At 51.0% G+C, this 19294-nt stretch overlaps 8 protein-coding genes and 1 non-coding gene across 9 annotated transcripts; 6 read left to right on the forward strand and 3 right to left on the reverse strand.

Moving 5' to 3' along the window:
* The first annotated feature begins 1877 nt into the window (after positions 1 to 1877).
* K460DRAFT_96498 (ARM repeat-containing protein) lies at positions 1878 to 5013 on the forward strand. The gene is made up of 3 exons (XM_040938841.1): positions 1878 to 2354; positions 2461 to 3919; positions 3974 to 5013. The coding sequence occupies exons 1-3, from the start codon at positions 1957 to 1959 to the stop codon at positions 4916 to 4918; spliced, it is 2802 nt and encodes a 933-aa protein (XP_040787245.1). The 5' UTR covers positions 1878 to 1956; the 3' UTR covers positions 4919 to 5013.
* Positions 5014 to 5671: 658 nt separating this feature from the next.
* On the forward strand, positions 5672 to 6478 carry K460DRAFT_416067 (uncharacterized protein). The gene is made up of 2 exons (XM_040937770.1): positions 5672 to 6049; positions 6142 to 6478. The coding sequence occupies exons 1-2, from the start codon at positions 5893 to 5895 to the stop codon at positions 6282 to 6284; spliced, it is 300 nt and encodes a 99-aa protein (XP_040787246.1). The 5' UTR covers positions 5672 to 5892; the 3' UTR covers positions 6285 to 6478.
* A 2388-nt stretch (positions 6479 to 8866) lies between these two features.
* Positions 8867 to 9707, forward strand: K460DRAFT_96579 (uncharacterized protein). The gene has a single exon (XM_040938842.1). The coding sequence runs from the start codon at positions 8945 to 8947 to the stop codon at positions 9614 to 9616; it is 672 nt and encodes a 223-aa protein (XP_040787247.1). The 5' UTR covers positions 8867 to 8944; the 3' UTR covers positions 9617 to 9707.
* A 987-nt stretch (positions 9708 to 10694) lies between these two features.
* Positions 10695 to 11703, forward strand: K460DRAFT_365635 (uncharacterized protein). The gene has a single exon (XM_040933215.1). It carries the CDS (start codon positions 10947 to 10949, stop codon positions 11280 to 11282), a length of 336 nt encoding a protein of 111 aa, XP_040787248.1. The 5' UTR covers positions 10695 to 10946; the 3' UTR covers positions 11283 to 11703.
* A 197-nt stretch (positions 11704 to 11900) lies between these two features.
* K460DRAFT_416070 (uncharacterized protein) lies at positions 11901 to 13002 on the reverse strand. The gene is made up of 2 exons (XM_040937771.1): positions 12836 to 13002; positions 11901 to 12551 (listed from the first exon to the last, which is right to left on the reverse strand). Exons 1-2 carry the CDS (start codon positions 12951 to 12953, stop codon positions 12223 to 12225), a joined length of 447 nt encoding a protein of 148 aa, XP_040787249.1. The 5' UTR covers positions 12954 to 13002; the 3' UTR covers positions 11901 to 12222.
* A 53-nt stretch (positions 13003 to 13055) lies between these two features.
* Positions 13056 to 14660, forward strand: K460DRAFT_354575 (uncharacterized protein; the record flags this gene model as incomplete). The annotated part of the gene is made up of 3 exons (XM_040931795.1): positions 13056 to 13558; positions 13606 to 14470; positions 14520 to 14660. 3 exons carry the CDS (start codon positions 13056 to 13058, stop codon positions 14658 to 14660), a joined length of 1509 nt encoding a protein of 502 aa, XP_040787250.1.
* Positions 14661 to 15146: 486 nt separating this feature from the next.
* K460DRAFT_t35 lies at positions 15147 to 15244 on the forward strand. Its single transcript has one exon. It is a non-coding gene; the product is annotated as a tRNA-Arg (tRNA).
* Positions 15245 to 15766: 522 nt separating this feature from the next.
* K460DRAFT_376331 (uncharacterized protein) lies at positions 15767 to 16900 on the reverse strand (the record flags this gene model as incomplete). The annotated part of the gene is made up of 2 exons (XM_040934869.1): positions 15767 to 16201; positions 16286 to 16900. 2 exons carry the CDS (start codon positions 16898 to 16900, stop codon positions 15767 to 15769), a joined length of 1050 nt encoding a protein of 349 aa, XP_040787251.1.
* A 22-nt stretch (positions 16901 to 16922) lies between these two features.
* Positions 16923 to 18370, reverse strand: K460DRAFT_376352 (MFS general substrate transporter; the record flags this gene model as incomplete). Its single annotated transcript, XM_040934872.1, has 6 exons — positions 16923 to 17081; positions 17116 to 17207; positions 17263 to 17443; positions 17530 to 17829; positions 17883 to 18143; positions 18200 to 18370. 6 exons carry the CDS (start codon positions 18368 to 18370, stop codon positions 16923 to 16925), a joined length of 1164 nt encoding a protein of 387 aa, XP_040787252.1.
* Positions 18371 to 19294: the final 924 nt, after the last annotated feature.

A 19294-nucleotide genomic window follows, 5' to 3' on the forward strand; every position in this document is an offset into this window, starting at 1 on the left:
GGTATTTGGGACGGACAATGACTGCCCCGCTGCTCGTCCTCGGCCGTGGAGCTGCCCCTCCCGAGCGATGTCCTATATATCCTACGTCGAAACCACTGACTGCAACTGGTTGAAATGTGTGATGGGAAGATGGACACGCTGCCGAATGACGTGAGTCCCCTTCAGGGGTCCGATGCTTCTGGACATTTGCCTGTCGACACGGCCTTCAGCACCACGGTTACCGCGCACATCATGGAGCAGCAGCAGGTGGGTCGCGTCTAGATTGAATGGTGACAGTTGGGCCGAGGCGCTCCAAGGGCTGGGAACTGAGCGAAGACGTGGGTTGCTGCGAGCGACTAGTAGCCGCTGGTCAGAGGCCACTAGCCGGGCGTAGCATGGACACACGCAGAGAGATGAGGTGGCTGGTTGCATGGGCAAAGAGGGTCGAGTACGAGTACAGTGTCATGGAATCAGACTCGGGGAGACTGTAGAACAGCCATTGGGGATAGCATAGCACCGCACAGGGGGGGAGGACGAGGAGGGACGGGTAGCGTGTGGCTGCTGCATACCTCGCTCGCCCTTAGTTCAACTTCTGGCAATCAAGGGTCCACATTCGCAACTGTCCCTCCACACCTGTATTCGTAGTTTTGCGCCTCCACCCAGCTCGCTAGAACCCTCGAACCGATACTTTCAGACTCTGTCGCCTTCCCGCGATCGTCTGGTGCGCTTAGATCACCCAGGGGTATTGCGGTGTTCGCTACGGCGACCTGCCTCTATCCATCCCTCACCAACCAACCTACGTACCCTACCAGCTACCGTTCCGCCTCGAGATCCGCAACACGAAGGGCAGCGAGGGCCTCTGCCCGGTGTACGTTATTTGGTAGGCACTTCCTCCCCGACCAACGCGTGCAAAGGCCTCGAGTGAAGCATGGCGTCGCCCGCAGCACCCTCTCCCGTCTCGACATCTCACCGCCCGCACCTTGAAACCCCACACACGAATTCGTGGGATATTGACGCTGATTTCCGCGCGCACAGTGTATTTCTAGTATTCTAGTACAACATGGCCTATCCTACAGGCATGGGAGGAGGCAGCGGCCTCAGGTCTCCCCGCGAAGATTCCGCATTTGCTCCCCTTAACCACCGCGGCGTGGGACCCATCGGCGCTCCCCACGACGGGCGTGGACAGCTGCACCGTCGCTTTACAACCAACAACATACCCACTCTGAGTACACCTCTATCGCCAATTGGGCAACAGCGTAGACAGGCGGCTGAGCCGACCGAATTCACCACTGCGGTATGTCGACACTTTTCGTATAATTAGGGATCGGAGGCGGAACCCGACGCGCGAGAGACACCCTCGTGATTCCTCTTTCTCTCCCTCTCTGTGTCTCTCCATATCTGCTATAATACCATGGCAAGAACTCAATCGCCTCGCTGTTGTGCGCTCTGATTGTTCAACTCCTGTTGTTCGGGTACCATACAATACGAGGTGAAACAGAGTCAAAGCTAACGACCAATCCCAACAGACGTACCATAAGCTTCAAGTGGTAAGAAACTCTGCTTCACCTCGTCTTTTATCTTGTATTTTACCCGTCTGGCTCTTTCCTATCCTCCCTCAAGTAAGATTGCGATTGCCAAGAGTCCTTCTGCGACGGCGACGCGCAGTTAAGTGAGGACGCAATCTCCTGTCTTTGATACACACTGACAACAGCACATCTACCCCGCAACCCCAGCATTGCTATTACTTCTCTTGTTTGTACATCTCTGTCTCACCTTGAGATTGACGTTTCTCTTAGCTATATCCCCATCTTTTTTTCATCTCTAGCCAGCCTTCCTTTCTCATCTCCGCAGTGACGTTGTTGCCTCACAACAAAACACGCTCAAGGTCCGCGTGACCTGCTGACCGTTTGCTAGCTTGAGAAAAAGAAGCTTGAGTACGAATATCTGAAAGAACAGCGACGTCGCTTCGAGGCTGAGATGGAGCTCATTGACTTACAGTCTCGCCGTGGCGAAGAGGAAATCCAGCGCCTCTCTACCGAAGTGCGATACGGCAAGCCTGCGCATAGCCAGCCTACCACCCCTCCCGAGTACAACGAAGGAAACGGCTTTCCTACTGCCTTTTCGCGTCCAAACCGCTTCAGCATGTCTAGCATCAACCCTGGCATGACCACCACGCCTCGCGGTAGCCGCGCCAACTCCCAGGTCACCTCTCCTCCAGGTGCTTTCTATGGTGGCAACGGCAACGGCAATGGCAATGGCAATGGCAACGGTAATCTTCCCTCGCAGTCTATGCCAGGTACGCGCCGCAACTCGGATGAGGAACACGACGACTTCGACAACGATGACTTTACCCCTCTGAGTCCAGTCACTCGCAAGTAAGTTGCAACCCCACCTTTACCTACTGATCTTACTGCCAACTTTTCAACCACCCCCACCCACCCACAAACTCGCAACATCAAGGCTTCAAACTAACCAACGCAGGAACAACCGCCTATCTATGCCCGTCACCAACCTTGATCTCCGTGGTCGTGGAGATCTTCCAGATTTGGCCTCAGTTCTCGGTCATATCGACACGGCCGGGTACCTCTTCGGCGAGGACGACAAGGAGCATAATCCAGCTGCTTCTCCGGACCACAAGGCCTATCTCCAAATGAGCAACACGAAGGACGAGTTCCCCATCTTGGTCCGCCGTGATGGCGCTGGTAATGGTACGAAACTCTCTGCCTCTTCCGCTGCGCTTGATTTGGCCCATTCCCAATCCCCTGGCCTGGAACCCCAACCCAATGGAGCTCAATCCAGTGGATGGCACGGATATCGTCATCGCCAAGCACAGCAGTCACTCCCCGCTAACACGTTTCGTAAAGCGTCCCAGGTTGATGAGTACGAGAGCGGTCAGGCGAACGGCGGCAACGGCAACAACGTTGAGACCACCCCCACCAAGAACCAGGCCAACAATCGCCGCTCAGTCGAGTTCAACTTCAGTCCCATGAACGCTGAACCCAAGCGCTCCAGCTTCGCCAGCCCGAACGGCATGCCCAAGCTGACCCAGTCTTACTCTGCGAGCGAGGTTCCAACTCTAAAGACCGGTACCGGAGTGAACACGAACGGACTTGGCTTCAACTCTCACGCCGAGCAGCACTTCCACCACCACAATGCTAGTCTGGGACGCATCCCACCCAATGCTCTATCTAATCGCCACAGCCGTGAGCTTTCAAGTGGGTTCAAGGATCAGGAGTATCGCCCTGCGCAATCCGGCCTGCACGCGAGTGCTGCTCCCTTTGGCCCCGCCATCACTTCCGCCGCTCCTATGAATGGCGTCGCTGGAACAGTCGGTTCTCCAACCATGTCGCAGTACTCAAGTACTTCAGCGGCTTCGAACGGGCAATACTACGGCGGATACGGCATGTCGATGCTCAATGGTGCCATGAACGGTCTTTCCATGGGGCCAGGCCCTCAAGTCGGCGGTCCTCCTGCCTATGCTCCCAACGGCATGTATGGTAATGTGTCGTACTACAATCCTTACGCCACATATGGGCCAGGTGGTCGCGTTCAAGACAGCCAGGCGCGTGTCATCCAGAGCCGCCGCCTGCAGAATGACGCCAACCGCTTCATGAACTACGACTTGAAGACCATGCCGCGCCATGAGATCTACAGCCTTTGCAAAGACCAACATGGCTGCCGTTTCCTGCAGAAGAAGCTTGAGGAGCGCAGCCCTGAGCATATCCAGATCATCTTTGACGAGACCGCATCCCACGTTGTTGAGTTGATGACCGATCCTTTTGGCAACTACCTCTGCCAGAAGCTGTTGGAGTACTGCAACGATGAACAGCGCAATGCGCTTGTTCGCAATGCTGCCCCAGCCATGGTCTCGATTGCACTGAACCAGCACGGTACGCGCGCTCTGCAGAAGATGATTGAATTCATCTCTACGGATGACCAGGTTCGTTATCCCACTAAAGGCGCCTCTCATAGACTAAGACTAACATTATCGCAGACTCAGATCATCATTCAGGCTTTGTCTGGTCAGGTCGTTGACCTCATACAAGACTTGAACGGCAACCACGTCATTCAGAAGTGCCTCAACCATCTCAAGTCTCCGGAAGCCCAGTTCATCTTCGATGCTGTGGGCGAGCATTGCGTTACTGTCGGCACCCATCGCCATGGCTGCTGCGTACTTCAGCGATGCATCGACCACGCCTCGGGATTCCAGAAAGTCGATCTGATTCGCAAGATCACAGCTCATAGCTTCAATCTCGTGCAGGATCCATTTGGCAATTATGTCGTTCAGTACATACTCGATCTGAATGATCCCTCCTTTACGGGACCAATGTGCCTAGGCTTCCGGGGCAAGATCACTGAACTTTCCAAACAAAAGTTCAGTTCCAACGTTATCGAGAAGTGCATTCGCTGCGCTGACATGTCGTCCAAGGCTATGATGATCGAAGAGCTTCTTGATGTTGAGGAGCTTGAAAAGCTCATGCGCGACTCCTATGGCAACTACGTTATTCAGACTGCTCTTGAGTTTGCACCGCCGGAGTTGTGCCTGCATCTGATTGAGAGCATGCGGCCCATCTTGCCGTCCATCCGCCAGACCCCATACGGTCGTCGCATCATGAGCAAGGTTCAAGAGCGCGAGGGTCGTCTCGCGGCATACACCGGTCGCACTAACTCTGGCCATGGCTCTCCGCACACCTCTCAGTCTTCTGAGTCGGCGCCTGTGTTCGCTGGCCAGACTCCCATTTCTTCGACCTATCACCCTTCGTCCTCTTTTCAGTCTCCCATGTACACCGCTACCGCCAACTATGGCTCCAACATCGCTTCACCTCAGCCGCACCGCTTGAGCAACCCGCCACTGCCGAATCAGCTGCACAACTCTGTACACAACCAGGGCTATCAGCAATATGTCTCTCAGCCCAACGGCATGGGCAATTTCTTCTAAGATAGCCTGATGACCTTCGACGACGTTATGATTTGACGGGCTACGGCATCGCCTACAGTACTTCAACACCTCATCATACGCGATATCCTTACCAGTTGTCATTCTGGAGCTGGTGTTGGGTCCTGTCTTGATCGAGGATCCATCTCTTTCCTATCTTCCGATCTTGCCTTTGGACGGTCGGGCTGTTGCATGTCCCTTCAGAACCTTCATTGGCAGATCGTCTTGTATAGTACGGTACGAGCATCATCGGAGCCTAGGCATTACTTCGGCATATGGAGGCGCTGCGGGCACGGATCTACAACGGACATGCACCGTCATGTCGCCTTCTTTCATTTAGTTGCTTTTTTGTATTCTATCCTTCACCCTTGCTTTCTATCCCTGTCTTACTTTACGGCACGCATGATGCACAAAAGAGCACTCAACATGACACGCATTGCGTAGTAGCAAGGGGCGGCAGTCTCCCTTTACCATTTCACGGCGCCCACTTCCTTGACGATGGCGGATGATATGCCTTGAGAAGGTAGCTAGCTAGAAAGACCTCCACAGAAGGCATGAAATCTTCAAAATCCACTTGCTTCGCCTTTGATTATGTGATGTGCCAATTGATTGAGAGTCTGGTGAGCTCTGAAAATTCCTCTTCTCTTCTCATTCAAGTACTAAATCGCGCGTTCTCCTGGTCCATCCGACTGGAGGTGCCAAGCGTCATTGAAACAGGGTCCGATGACGCGCCTTCCGCTTCCGGACTGCCCTATTACAACACCACCACACCACCACCTTCCTCCTTCCTCTTAGGCACCTACATTCTACACTCTCTGATTTGCGCAAACACCCGAATACGCAGAGAACTATAGTACTACGCTAGCACGATAAGACAGCTCGTTGCCTGCTCCCTACGCATTTCCGCGACATCCCAGCTACGCTCGCCGCACGCCCATCTATCTTCATAACGACGCCAGGTCGCCACGCTCCTAAATATGCGCTTCGCACTCCTCTCCTTCTTCATCGCGCTCTTTGCTGCCTTCGCCATGGCGGTTGCTCCCCATCGTTCCGTCATAATCAGTTGGCCGAACGAGACGCCGGATCACATTGTTGAGGAGGCCAAGGAGGCCATTCGCAAGGCCCAGGGCGTCAGTAAGTACTCATGTATTCAGTGAACTGTGCTATACTACGCTACGCTACGCACAAATGTTACGAGAGACCGGACACTAACGGAGGCCGTTTAGTTACCCACGAGTACAATATCATCAAGGGATTCGCTGCGCAAGCCCCGGCTTCTGCCCTCGAATTCGTGTCGACGATGAGCGATTCATACAAGTGTGAGATTGAGGAGGATGGAGTTGTCACTACGCAAAACGATGCCGAGTAGACAGGCTGTCGCTGAACGAAGGACTGGGTTGGACATACTTTGGCTTTGGCCTTGGCAACATGGACATGAATTACGTATAGATATGGGAACTTCCTCAGGCTGGAGTTATAGGTGCAAACATGGAATACCGGAAAATGCGGGATAGGTACTGCTATGAAGTCGCCGTAAATTGAATCAAGCACTTGATAGACTCATGCACATCTCAAAGAATAGCGTGAAGCGCTTCAGGGCGTGTTTGCTCCGAACCTGCTTCCTGCTTCAATGGTCAGTTTGCCTAAGAAAGTGACGATTGCCTCGTAGACAACAGTCGGGCAAATAATAGCCTGTGAGTCCCTGCAGCGGAAGCGGCTCCTTCCCCGCGATGGCTGAGTTGGCGGACGTGCACTGGGGACGCATCTCGTTTCAGGCGCGGCGGCGGCTTCATGCGCGTCATGCTGTCCAAACCTTCGTTCTAGGCCCTCTCACATGGCATCCACCGCTCTTCTGTGTCTGCGGTTAACATAACTCTACAGTCCAATATCGCCGCGGAGGCGCGCTTGACCTCCGCTTAGCATACGTACCGACCACCAACCGAAAATGTACGCGTTGTAAACCCCCGAACACCAAATACCGTTCCAGGGCATAACTAATCCTCCCCCGCACGACAGTTTGCTTCCTCATGATGCATGACAGTCTACTCGGCTTTGGAATACACACTCAATTTGGCCAACGCGTTCGCAGGTAGCGAGCCCCCCGCGCCTACAACATGGACGACTTCAAGCCCGAGCTGCTGAAAGCTCTCCTTGACTGGGTACGTGTTACAAACGGCACCAGATGCCTTCAGGCACCAGCTAACAGCGCTTCCTCTAGGTCAACACCTTCGACCTACCCGGCAGAATAACGGCATGGACACAGCTCGAAGACGGCCAGCTACTCTGGCAGATCCTCTCCGACATCGATGCCGAGTACTTCAACGAATCCCTCCCCAACTTCGAAGAGAACCACCGCCGCCAATCTGACAATTGGATACCGCGATGGCAGAACCTAAAGCACATCGAGCGAACCGTGTCAACATACATACGAGAGGAGTGCGAGCAGCTACCTGTCCTGACCAAGCGCATGATACCTGACCTAAAGACGGGCGCGCGAGATGGCTCCACTATGCTCGTGGCGAAGCTCACCATGGCCGTTCTCCTTGCATCCTGCTTCTCGCCAAAGAGTAATCAAAAGATGCTGCAGGTCATGTCTCAGCTGGGCACCAAGACGGCCGAAACTATTGCAGAAGCTATACAGGATATGCAGTCCTTGGACGGAAGAATGCAGGATCTAGGCATGGACTCAGAACTGACTCCAGAGCCCAATCTATCAGGGTATAGAACACCAACACGCGCAGTTTCCGGGGCAGCCTCGACGGTGGGGAGAGACAATGAACTAGAGCAAGAAGCACAATTGTTCGAGGCAAACAAGGACCGGGCCGCGCTAAGGACACAGGTCGGGAAGCTAAAGGAAGACCTCAAGATATCTCGCGACCGGATATCGCAACTGGAAGAAGAGCTAGGTGACGCAAGAGCCTATCTGGACGATCGAGGAGCGCAAGCGCAGCGAGCACAGTCGGACAATCTCGAGCAATTGCGAAACGACCTGGCACGCGACCGACAGTACATTGACCAGCTTGAGACGGATCTTGCCAACGCCAGGGATATACTGGATAGCCAGAAGCGACGCCTCGAAAGATACCAGGGTGAGGAAGGGACAAAGCAAGACTTACGTGACCAGCTGCAGCTGGTCAAGGCGGAGCGCGACGACTTGAACCAAAGGGCCAAAGCGAATGAGAACCTCAAGAAGAAAATCGAGTCTTTGACAAAGGAGACTAAACAGCTAGAGATGCTGCGCGAGGACTATCAAAATGCACGAGAACGAGTGGTACAATTAGAGGGTGTGGAAGAACGGTGTGAAGCTCTCGAGAAGGTTTACAAGGAGAATAGCCAGACACTCGTCAACTGCGAACAGGCCATCTTTGAAGAAAAGGGCAAGCGGACCAGGATCGAGCACGAGAATCTACTGCTCATGAAGCAACTGGAGCAGACCCGCGAGCTGCAATACAAAGCAGAAGATGCCAAACAGGAACTCGAGGACCGAATACGAGAACTAGAATCATCTCACGGCGTTGATCGTGGAGGCAGTCTAGAGGACGAGCTTACTCAAGATGAGAATGCCAAGAGTCCTGAGGATCCTAAGTCATCCACAGATGCACGAGTGAGCGCGGATTCGATCGCATTGCAACAGAAGGTTGACATCCTGCATGCCCGCCTGAAATCCCTAGAGACCGAAACGCTCAGGCAGATGCAGGAGAATCTAGGTTTAAGGTCCGATATGATGGCAGAGAAGGACGAGGAAAGCGAACAGTAGGTCTCAACTCTAAGCAGTTTTGCGCATATCGCTGATTATGGCTATCACGACAGGCCCTTCCTGGAGCAGAATGGAAAACTCCAGATCGCCGAAGCCGAACTGGAAGAGCTCCACTCGAGGTTGAGAGATAAGGACCTGCAAATGGCTGAGCTTCGTAATGAGCTCAACAAGAGTACGTCAGTCTTGTACTCGACCTAATAGTACTAACGTCGCCAGAATCGGACCTCAGCGAAGCCGAGAGAGAGCAAGCACTCCAAGCCGAACACGAGCGCATGCTTGCTTTGCAACAGAAGACAAACCAAAAGTTACGAGACCTCGAGCTCGCTAATGAAGAAAAAGCAAGTCTCCTACGAGCAGCTCTGCTTGACCGAGATCGTCTATCGCCGGAATTACTCGAGCTCAGAAGGGCCGAGACAATACGGCAGATGCGCGAACAGATTGATGCGGTCATCAAAGCACCCCCAGAAGCGCAACCAAAGGTGCTCGATAGTACTAGTTCCGAGATCGCAGAAATGGTACTATCTGCAGAAGCAGCACTAGACAAGGCAAAGAAAGTAAGCATCAGACAAATTTCTCATGACAAGCCTCCTTCTTCGGCGTTCGATGCTGCAGTCTCATCCATGAGGACGAGACATGAGCTCGATCCGTCACTTTCTACATCGACTCTCATATCATCGCCAGCGAAGGGTCGCACGGGGAAGAAGAAGTCGCTATCTGAGATATCTTTTTCAACTGCGGGTACGGGACAAACTACATTGGGCCGAGTGGCGCAGCTATTGTCACCGAAGAGAACACGACAGTCGATGAAACGCAGTACTGATAATTCTTCTTTACTGGCTTCGAATGAGTGTTCGGTAATGTTTGTCCCTAGCCTGCTGGCCTGGAGTATAGTTATCTTTGCGATTTATCTTCCCTACCCCCCTATCCTGCACACGGCCTTTTGATTTCCAGGTCTTCGAATGGCCGGACTTTGCTGACAGTATCAACAGGATCTTCAAGAACATATCACTGCCAATAGCGCCCTGCGCGAGCAGCTTGAGCAAGCGAAGAAAAAAACAGCCGAGAAGGGCTCGGTGCGTCCCCACATTCTCCAAAACCTTTTGCGTGTTAAACAGACTAACACATATCAGGTCGAACTCCAGCAAGAAGTCGAGAACCTACGCCGCGAAAACCAACTTATCACCTCCGCTTGGTACGACATGACAAGCCGTTTGCAGAGCAATACCGTTATTCTGCAAAGACGAAGCGAGGCACCCAAGGGCTGGCTCGGGAAACAGAGGGCTGCTGTTGGCGGTGCGGGACTCTCGGTAAGTTCACATATGATTGTGATGAGCACGGAAGTGAGGGTATAGAGACTAACATAATGAACAGGGCCGGAGGTAGCACCCGCTCGTCCCAAGAAGAGACAATCCATCCCGTTTTCCCTTGCCTTTTCGCTGTTCCCCGTTGTTTTAGGTCGATTTGGTTTTAGCATAGCGCAGGTTGGCGAATTATCGAAGAAGGGGTTTACTCTGCACATCACATCACATCACCTCATTACGTCGTAAATGGCATACCTGTATACACGAGTTTTCTCCTTGCGTTATTATACCCCTTTTTCCATTGTTGCATGTAGAGGAGGCGTCGTTGTTGCCCTATAGATATATATCATCAGCTCAAAGATTGGGAGAAGGGGAGGGGCGGGTTGTGCTTTGCCCGTATAGAAAGATAGCGTGGATTTTTATATAAACCATTAAATTCAAATAAATATGGGTTACATTCATCTCTTCTCTTCCTTTTGGTATTAGGTAACTCGAATGCATTCGATCTCGATCGTTAGACGGTTTTCTCTTGCGTGATGTGTACACTTAGTAACATCCAAGTATGATAAGCTGGATTGTTAGTAATGGCGGTTCCAAACTGCTGTGCGCCAGGTCCATACGAGGAGTTGGTTGATTCGAGTTTCTAGTTCGGAGGCGCATATGGGTTGGAAAAAGGGTCCGAAGATTTTGTGTTCTAGCAGAAGATGAGATTGCACTTTTGTAATCAACCTTTCGTGAAGGGTGCACTGCTACGGTCCTTGAGTTGTAACACGGACGCAGTGGGCTCTAATGAGCCACAACCAAATTTCAATACCACTGTGTCTACAAAGCAAAACCCCGTTGCTTTATAAAACCGCAACATACACCCCCGTTAATGCAATCTCAACCCCTCTACACTGAATTCAGTCACCCACCACCATCACTTCTTTTTTCCGCCCCTCGACAAAAGATTTCTACCAACTCACCATCCACCATGACCGCCATTACCGCCATTACCCCGACCTCTACGCCTCTCTGCAAGACTTGCGACTGTGACTGTTATACAAAACTCCTCGAGACCATTATGGCTGAGAACCGCGAGCTCAAGCGAAGACTCGACAAAGCTCAGCAGCCACACCTCCGCCAGCTCGAGCACCAGCTCCAATGCTTCTTTGTCTACATGGTCTGCGCCGTGAGCTACTGGATAATCGCCCAGACGTTTGTAGATGATCATCCGCTCGTGGCATTTGGGTCATGGCTCTTGTTCGCTGCGGTAAGTTGCGACGCGTTCATGGCAGGTTTCGCTTTGGGCATGTATGTGAGGAGCTGACGAAAATGTAGGTGACTGTCTATATATTAGTGCTTTTTGATCAAGAAGTTCCGCTTTCGTGATTCGAAGGAAGTTATGTTCGACATGAGGGGGGCGCAAGGAATGAATCGGATTGGGAAAATTCCTTTTGACGGTCGTGAATGGAGCTTCTTCGCTGACTTCTCGTTGACTTCGTTGCAGTTGGGCGTGAGAGGATTTCCTAAACGGATTTCTAAAGCGCCTACACCCTAGTTGAGCTATCGCTAGTTCCGTGAAAGTATTTTGAGTGCGGAGATGTTTGTAATTACATTGATTCTAGTTGGGTGAGAGAAGTTACTAGGGATGGTCGTTCAACTTTTTGCACACCTCGCGCAGGAGCGAGCTAGACGAAGGACGAGGCGACATGCCGACGACAGGTTTTTTAATTTCTGGGGGACACCGGGCTTCTTGTTGTTGCAGATTAATGTGCTGACTGTCAGTTTTAGAGTAGCACTTCAATGACAAGTATTCTCAGACTCAACCATCTTATCGCTAGTCTGTTGCGCACGCCTGAGATTTCGCGAACATGTCACGCTAGCGCAACGCCCATGCACGCGACTAAGAAACAACATCCCACCTTGTGATCTTCTTCATCTCACCCACGGTACGATGTGCCCACCTCGCAACTATAATAGTGTTGTGGTAGTTTGTTTATCATTAACATGTTTCTCACCGCAGTGTCGTGCTACCAACTTTACATTGCACTAGAAGCTGCTGAAAGGCAAGAGACAAACCTCGAACAGGATACAGGATGTCATCACATTCCTACAGTTCCATCTCCATTTCATCATATGTGGCTGCAGTGAGTTCTTCACGTACTATCAGATAGCGCATGTTGCTGGATATCGATCTCGTTGACTTTCAGTCCTTCTACCCAGATGTCATTCAGTCCTACCTCATCACCCGCTCACTTCTGTCACCTCTATTTTTCCAGCTTCTGCCATTCTTCAACCCTGTGCAGTAGGAATTCCCTGTTCCAGCCCTCTCTCAGTCCTCGACCGTACTCTGAACAGGCATCCGCGTAATCATCGAGGTCATCGATCTTCAACAATTCATTGGACGCCGAGCGCTTGACACCAAGTCCATCTTGGTTGCTGCTATGGCCTGTTGGCCTACCGGCTAACGCAGTAGTAATCAAATCCTTTATCGTATGGGATTGACCAACATTGGCATCCGTTGGGATGTTGGAAGGAACAACTTCGGTGTCGTCTTTGGCGCTCTCATTGAAGTTTCGCAGTGGGTTGGCGAAGCCTAGCGTTTGGATTGCATGTTGCTGTTAGCTAGCTCTTCCCTATCCCTCTACTACGAGCGTACATTGTGCGTCTCCATCGCAGTGCTTGGCTTCCTTGAGGGGAGAATGTGCTTTGGAACCATATCTCGAGTGGAGTCGATCGGGACTGGTATAATGGTACAGAAAAAAAGTGCTAGATGGGGTGAAGGTCTTTAGAGTTTCTTGGCTGCGTTTCTATCGACGGGGAATGCCTTTTTGCACGGAAAGCCGCCTCTTTTCCTCATTCACCTCGACTACAGGCAACCAATGAGCACGGCGTCGCTAGCGTGACCGTCAAACGCAATGACCTTTTGGTCGGCTGGCTCATTACTGTTCACTTCACAGATTTGATTCATTCCACCTCTGCGCCTCTTCTGCTCCATTTTCGCCCTCCTCGTCACGCAATTTCGATCTCGACTCTGTTCATTCGCTCAACTCACCACAGCATAGAACGCGTTCCGTTGCTACATATACACAGCTGAAAAATGCCTCGTTTCCATTCCGCGACTGAAGGGGATGCTCTGAAATGGATTCGCGAGCATCTCCGTCTTCCAACCGATGATGCACCTCGCTTCGAAGAGGGTCAAGTTCATGCGGTGCTTAATGTTATAGATGGATATCTTCCGCTCTTCAAAGGTACACGCAATAGCATAACGCCAGATCCGCCGCTGTTCATTCGACCTTCGCCACTGTCGTCTACGCCACCTGTTGTCCGGCCGTTGCCACAGCCTGAGTTCCGCATCTCATACTACGAACAATATGAGCATCAGAAAGAGATCCAGAAGCAGCGCCAGCTCGAGGAGTTGGTTGCGACATCTAGCGTGCTTTCCCCAGGCGTAGCTCAAGAGCAGACGTGTAATACACGTCCAAGCTCCGACTTCTCTTCATCAACCAACACTTTGCGTGAGGGGTCTCCCAAAGCTTCCAGTGTTGTCACTCCAACCTTTCTTGGGGATGGCGATATTGACAAGGATGTATCGATGCCATCGTAAGCTTCTCTTTGTCATCACATTGGACCCATCTGACTACCAACAGGCCCATCAACAATGTCCATAGCTCTGGCTTACACGATCACAACTCCGAAGACGACGACTTTGATGTCGACCCGGATCTTGCTTTACGTTTGATGCATACCGAGTTCAGCAGGTGGTCACATAACAAACGCGAGGGCGTCGACGCCGTGACCGGAGTTGTTATGCGCGCCCCTACTGACACGCATGTCGCTATGTTATATAACGATAGAGAGACATGGTCGGAATCCTCTAGAGTTTCGCGCCAGAATATCAAAGTCGATGAGCACGAGCTTCAGGATGCCGGTGATCCCACGGGAGCGATGTGCGCGCAAGATTCAACGCATGAAACTCTATCATTCGATAGCCTTCACCGTAGCAGCAGCAGCCGTGTATCTACAGACACGGTTGCACACCGCGACACCGCCTCAGTCAAGGACGATAGTGCTGATAAAGACGACATGCCACAGGAGCAGTCCTATCCGTCCTTGCGAGCCGCCATCATCGCGAAAGGCAAGGCGAATAGCAATAGCTCCATCCTTACCGCGCAGCCCGGAAGCCAGAAGCGCTCCGCCCATCTCAAGAAGAAGAATCGCAAACCGACCATGCCGCCACTGCCTGAGACGAGGCCAGAGACTGCACAGCAGTTGGAGCAGCAACAACAAGAGGCAGAGAGAAAGCCCAAGTTTCTCATCTTTGATAATACTGACGCTGGACGTAGGATTGCGATCACCCATGCTCTGAAGGCGGGTTTGATCAATCCCGACAACCCAAGCGACGTAGCAGGGTTGTTGAAGAAGATGAAAGAGTTCAAACCCGCCAAACGGGCGAAGACAGAAGATGACCAGGACGCCGAAGAGCCTGCGGATAAGCTTGATGCGGTGCTTACGGTAAGTCATATTATGTTCAGTTCAAGTGATGAATTTTAACATTAGACAGGATATCAAGGAAGCTACTATGCGCCAGGGTGCCGCGGAGACCGAAGCAGACGCCGAAAAGATTGAGGGGGAGGAAGTGGTCAAGTCCCAACGGGCGAAGGGCAAAGCAAGGAAGAACGCGAAGAAGAACGCGACGACGTAGAGAGCTTGCATCACAGAGGCTGGAGATATTCCGTGTGGTATAGGCAGACAGATCTGAACTGGATCTGGGAGGCTGGCAAATACCACTGTTCATGGGGCTGTCGACTTCAACATCATGAAGTCATGATCCAATACTAGAAATTCTTGCTCTCCTATCTTGTCACCTACAGTGAGGCCTAGAAGTAGTCAGTACGCTACGCCAAAATGATCTCTGTCCGTATTGAATAGGCCGGCAAATACTGTGGTATTGAGGCACAAGAGCATTGGTGTTGCCTGATGGTCGGTGTTGGTGTCTTTCGCTATCAAAGTGGCCGCCCCACTTTACTAGTAAAACTTTTCCCGCAGAACCTTCACACTGCCTTTCACACTCCCCTTTCTCAATCCCACACCCAGAAGAGCGGAAAAGCCTACTGCTAACGTTACAATGTGCAAGCAACGCTGTACATATATTTATTAAAAGACAACGATCTTCAACAATTAGTAATCCGGCCTAATGGCCCAATGGCAAGGCGCTTGACTACGATTCAGGAGTAAAATCCGCAAATCGGCATCAAGAGATTCCAGGTTCGACCCCTGGTTAGGTCAAAATATATTCTTTTTTTGTTTTGGCGTATTCTCTATGAATGCTTCCATGCATCGGCGACTTCGAGATGTGACAAGTTAAGGATCACTTTCAAAAGGGGCTGCAAGCCTTATTCACTATTGTATTCAACAACCTGTGAGGACTTTTTTAACGTAGAGCGAAAGAGCCCAACGAGTTGGATAGAAAACATTACTGTTCTGGTCGCGGTGTCTGAATCTTTGGTCAGAGAGATCTGAGAGCCCAACGAGTGCACTCTGAAACTAGTTTTTGCGTGTAACGGGTTTACAAAGTGCCTATGACCTAGTCGATCTATCGTGGTTTTGTGAAGGTACTTTGAGTTCTTGCGTGTAGAGAAAGATCGTGTAATCTTATAGAGATGGGTACTTCCTAAGAAAAGAGAAGAAAACAAAGCCTGAACGACGTCCAACTCCGAGCCGCGAATACATATCAGCTATAAAATACGAATACTGATGTGACTAGTTTGGAAGAGTTATGCATCGTAGATGGTTTGACTCTCTACGACGTTAATTCGGATCGTTCTGCGCTTGCTGCTCTGGAGCTCTAGATGAACCTGTGCCGCTGATTGAAGCATTTCCCATGTCCCAATTCATGGTTAACCAGTCCACGTAATCCATCGGAAAATCTTGTAGAGATGGGCCAGATAAATCAGCGCATGGCTCTAACCCTGGAAATGCATAGGCATCATGCACGCCCATGTTAGGAATGGGGTTGTAAACATCACGGTCCATGGTCGTGGACATGAGAGAGTCTGTCGATCCCATGTCCATGGCATCATGCGGTTGCTGAGCACTAATCAAGCGCTGTCTGATAGATAACACGATCTGAGGCGTCTCTGATGAGGTTCGCAACTCTTTGAAAGCAGCCTCGCGGGCCTCCCAAGCCTGGAAAACAAATTTTGCTAACAATTCGAAGAAGCGAGACCCTCCAGATAGTAAGTCCTTTTGTGCATGATAGTTATCGGCCATGATTTGCCAGGCCGCGGTGGCTTAGGCACTCATCGGTCGCCATTTCAGATACTGGACCGCTTGAATATATCCAACGAAAGGAAAGTAGGAATTCACCATCCAGAGGGATCCTTTCGTAAGGGGGGAGGTCACAAGTTTTGTATTACATTCGAGCATGCTAAGTGCGTAAGAAAGGGCGGCTTCCCGTTGAGGCTCAGCCTGGTGTAGCGGTGAGCCAGCATACCGCGAATGGTGTTCCATGAGACGAAACTTTGCAATGTGTCCACGTGTCGTCCAAATAGTCAAGAATTGAAGTGGGTCATCGGGGTTGCAGAAGTTGAGGTACTTGGCCTCGATTGCCTTTTCAAAGCGGTCCGTTTCCCCACCTTCTGTTCCAGCGCAGCGCAGTACATCTCCGTCAGCGGGCTTCAGAGATGGGCCGTAATAGCCAAGATGGAACATAGTGTGGCGAACGAAGTCCCCAAGCTCACTACGCACAACAGTGAAAAGTGCGTCAGTCGAGTTCCCTTGTACCCGTGGAGGTTCTTTCATCTCAAGTCGGAGTTCCGAGTCATTGACGTTTAAAGGGACTCTGCAGTCCCACATGGGAAGTAATGATGTTGCTTGGAAATCGGCCATCTCTCCAATTCGAGTGTCGAAAAGAATAAGTGACCACCAGAGCCTTCGGCTCATTTCAGCCTCGAGGGCAGTGAGTTTAGTTATGCATAGAAAGGCCCATGCCGAATCCGAATACGACCTGGTAACCGATCCACTTTGCATGACCGATGTTGACTTCTAGGAGAACGAAAAGACCAGCTCCAATGGACATGATAACAAATCCTATGAGCCTGACTGGCGTGTAGTATCCGAGCTTCTGGACGACACCCCCAAAGAGAAATTGATGAGACAAGCATTGACACCATCAAAGGAAGGAGCTTGATGCCGGCTTTTACCGCAGAGTCACCTTTGATGGCTTGAAACCAAACCGGAAGGTAATAGACTATGAATCATGATTAGTCACAAGTTTTAACATCTAGCAACAGAACTATACTTACTGATAACATACATACCAGCACCAACGAAAGCCATCTGCCACAGACCAGCACCGATGCTACGTTGCCTGAATAACCTAGGTGGAGCCATTGCCGTCTTCGGGAGGCATATCTGGACAACAACGAAGGCAATAAGTAGAATTGACATCACACTCAACAATGCGATCACACGGCCGTCAGTCCACTACATGTTGTCAGTACCAGATTTTCACCACAATGGAAGGAAACTCACTGCATACGCTTGGCCCCCCCCCACTGAAGTGCTAGTACCAAGCAGATCACACCTGGTACGAGGCACAAAGCACCAATTGGATCCAGTTGCCACAACTTCTCATTCCACGAGAGGCTGACGGTTTTTGAATTGGGAACCTTGATGGTGAACGCGCGAACGACCATAACCACACCACCAATAGGCAGGTTGATGTAAAAGCACCATCGCCACGTAGTATGTGAAGTGAGCGCACCGCCAATCAATGGTCCTAGGATGATAGCAATTCCAAAGATAGCGCCCAGGAGACCGTTCATTGCTGGTTGCTTCTGAAGGGGAACAATGCGGGTAATCGTCACGACCTGATGAGATGGGTTAGGAGAAGGGCCTGATATGATAAGAGTGGCGCACTCACAGATCCAGCGAGGATACCAGCTGCACCAACTCCTGCGACTGCTCTTCCAATAACGAATGCTATCGAGCTCGGAGCAGCTCCGCAGATAGCAGAGCCAATCTCGAAAAGCAAAATGCTGAGGAGTAGGACCAGTTTCACGCTGTACATGGAGTAGATTTTTCCAAACATGAGCTGAAAGGCGCCGGATGTCATCAGATACCCGCTTCCATACCAGCCAATGTCAGAGAGAGATTTGAACTCGTCGGTGATGCCAGGAATAGCCTGGTAAGGTTTGATTAGCTTTATCCTCCCCGCCGAACATGAGCATGATTTCATACCGTGGTGATGATGGTTCTATCCAAAGCAATCAAGAACATGACCATCAGGGATGTAGCCGTTAAAATTATAATCGTTGTGAGTGGTTGGTTCTCGAATTTACCATCGGTGGCTTTGCTTGGATTGAACTCTCCACTCCCATCGTGCACAGCTTGAGTGGACTTTTCGTTCATAACTACCCCCGAGTGCGGATTAGTAGCACCGTGCTGCATGGAATGTTGCGAGGCCATTGTTTATCTGGCGAGAAGTCCAACGTCATGGACCTTGATGACTGCGTGTGGTCGGAAAGAGGAAGTGCTATAATGTTATCTTGTACGATTCTAGGGGGTACATTAAAAAAAAAGGAAAGAGCTCGCTGGTACTTGAATAAAAATATTCTCACGTACTTTAGGCAATAGAATCTTTAAAACGAACTCTCCGTCACGGCCAATTTTAGTTCACGTGACTTAACGGACATCGTCAAAGACCGTTAGTGTATACGGCCTTACCGTAGTCCGATAGGTCACGTGAGAGACGTAACTGTTATTATCACTGCTTTACGATCAATTTTGCATAATGAGAAGCGTTTGTAACCTCTAAAGGACAGTCGTTTTTAATATAGCCTTAGTTGATTGATTGTTTGTTGGTCTCTCGGAACGCCTCTCAGTATTTGACTAGCAACTGAGTTAGTATTATGTGTTTCTCCACCACGATAGCACGATAGGCAAACGCTTGACGAACAGCCCGAAAGACCACGGAGATTGCTCACTACTGCATGTAGATACATTTATTACCAACTTGTTGATAACATACTCCCACGCGCCCAACGTAGACGCGGCTTCCAAGACGGTGTCTGATAGTTTCCGCTCTCGCCTCAACACCCTATCAGTCGCCATCTACTTCCCGTCCTTGAACCGCCATTTTGGCAGATCTTGAGGATGTCTTAAGTCCGGCGTGCGGGTTGCGTCGCTGCGTGGCCGCCTTCACCCCTCGTCGTATGGGTACATACTCTAGCGAGAATTGTACCAAGAGGTGTAGAGCTCAAGGGACAATGGCTACCTGCTAGCGTGAGTATCCATTGGACTACAAGAAAAAAGGAAGCAAATCGATGGCATTTG

The sequence above is a fragment of the Cucurbitaria berberidis genome, assembly GCF_010015615.1.
Source record: "Cucurbitaria berberidis CBS 394.84 unplaced genomic scaffold K460scaffold_3, whole genome shotgun sequence".
NCBI classification, from domain to species: Eukaryota; Fungi; Ascomycota; class Dothideomycetes; order Pleosporales; family Cucurbitariaceae; genus Cucurbitaria; species Cucurbitaria berberidis.

What these genes read in the sequence shown, in the direction of transcription:
- K460DRAFT_96498 (XM_040938841.1), top strand. Translation starts at nt 1,957, where the DNA reads ATGGAGCTCATTGACTTACAGTCTCGCCGTGGCGAAGAGGAAATCCAG. An exon ending in CTGAGTCCAGTCACTCGCAA is followed by an intron (nt 2,355 to 2,460) that starts GTAAGTTGCAAC and finishes TAACCAACGCAG; the next exon opens with GAACAACCGCCTATCTATGC. An exon ending in TCATCTCTACGGATGACCAG is followed by an intron (nt 3,920 to 3,973) that starts GTTCGTTATCCC and finishes ACATTATCGCAG; the next exon opens with ACTCAGATCATCATTCAGGC.
- K460DRAFT_416067 (XM_040937770.1), top strand. Translation starts at nt 5,893, where the DNA reads ATGCGCTTCGCACTCCTCTCCTTCTTCATCGCGCTCTTTGCTGCCTTC. An exon ending in TCGCAAGGCCCAGGGCGTCA is followed by an intron (nt 6,050 to 6,141) that starts GTAAGTACTCAT and finishes GAGGCCGTTTAG; the next exon opens with TTACCCACGAGTACAATATC.
- K460DRAFT_96579 (XM_040938842.1), top strand. Translation starts at nt 8,945, where the DNA reads ATGCTTGCTTTGCAACAGAAGACAAACCAAAAGTTACGAGACCTCGAG.
- K460DRAFT_365635 (XM_040933215.1), top strand. Translation starts at nt 10,947, where the DNA reads ATGACCGCCATTACCGCCATTACCCCGACCTCTACGCCTCTCTGCAAG.
- K460DRAFT_416070 (XM_040937771.1), bottom strand. Translation starts at nt 12,953, where the DNA reads ATGGAGCAGAAGAGGCGCAGAGGTGGAATGAATCAAATCTGTGAAGTG. An exon ending in TAGCGACGCCGTGCTCATTG is followed by an intron (nt 12,552 to 12,835) that starts GTTGCCTGTAGT and finishes TCCAAACGCTAG; the next exon opens with GCTTCGCCAACCCACTGCGA.